At 38.1% G+C, this 886-nt stretch overlaps 1 protein-coding gene across 1 annotated transcript in view; it reads left to right on the plus strand.

The window, feature by feature from the left end:
* The window catches only part of LOC116701840 (CMRF35-like molecule 5), a 13,915-nt gene that overhangs the window by 11,429 nt on the left and 1,600 nt on the right, over positions 1-886 (plus strand). The window contains exon 3 of the mRNA XM_032535849.1: positions 752-884. Within this exon, the coding sequence (XP_032391740.1) occupies positions 752-884 (133 nt within the window). The remainder of the gene's footprint in view (positions 1-751; positions 885-886) is intronic.

The raw sequence follows: 886 nt of genomic DNA on the forward strand, positions 1-886 counted from the left end.
GTGTGGGTGTGGGGGTGTGTGTGTGTGTGTGTGGGTGTGTGTGTGGGTGTGGTAGTCAAGAGAGAGAATGGGAGAAGGAAATTTGTGTTGCAATTTGTGGGCGATTCACCTCTTTTTTCATATGCAGCATGTGTGCGTGCGAGTGTGAATTGCTCTTACGCAGGCCATGGCTAATTTCTTGACACTGTTTGCTAGATGTAATAAACTTTCGGCTTGTTGATGTGAAAAACTTCAATGCACAGTTTGTGTCACATTGTGGGTGTACCATTTCCCCATGTAATATTCTTAACTTGTTATAAACTGCTGTTCAAAACAAGAAGTTCACACATTCACACAAAACCACATCTGCTGTTGTTTGTTTCTTTGAAATGTCAAGAGATGTTGTGCCTTCAAAACCTGTTCATCCTCTGCAGTGAGTTTATTTGTTTTATGAAAATCATTTAAATGCTAATACAAGCGATCTAAATGGCCTTGACTTGGCAATGCTTTATTATAATCCATTGATATTAATGTCTGCATGTAAATGTAACAACAATAAGCATTGCTATGAGAATCAAATGTAACTTAATGTTTAAATAAAACTCCAAAATATTGAAAATGATTATGAATACAGACAACAGATTGGCCATAAACATTAAATGCACATATGTTTGCATACGGTTTCACTTAAAAGAACTGCAAGATATATTACATTACAAGAGCCTTTTTAGCACTGCTTTGCATTTCATGTTGTCTTCTCTTTGCAGGTATCCTAAGCTGTGTGGGGAGTGCAGCAGAGTTAATCAGTGTGTCTGGGTATGAAGGGAGAGAAGTTAAAGTTGCTTGTCCCTATGCAGAGGGTTATGAGTCTTATGAGAAGTACCTGTGCAAGAATGACTGTGGGAGT

Source organism: Etheostoma spectabile, chromosome 2 (genome assembly GCF_008692095.1).
Source record: "Etheostoma spectabile isolate EspeVRDwgs_2016 chromosome 2, UIUC_Espe_1.0, whole genome shotgun sequence".
Taxonomy (NCBI): Eukaryota; Metazoa; Chordata; class Actinopteri; order Perciformes; family Percidae; genus Etheostoma; species Etheostoma spectabile.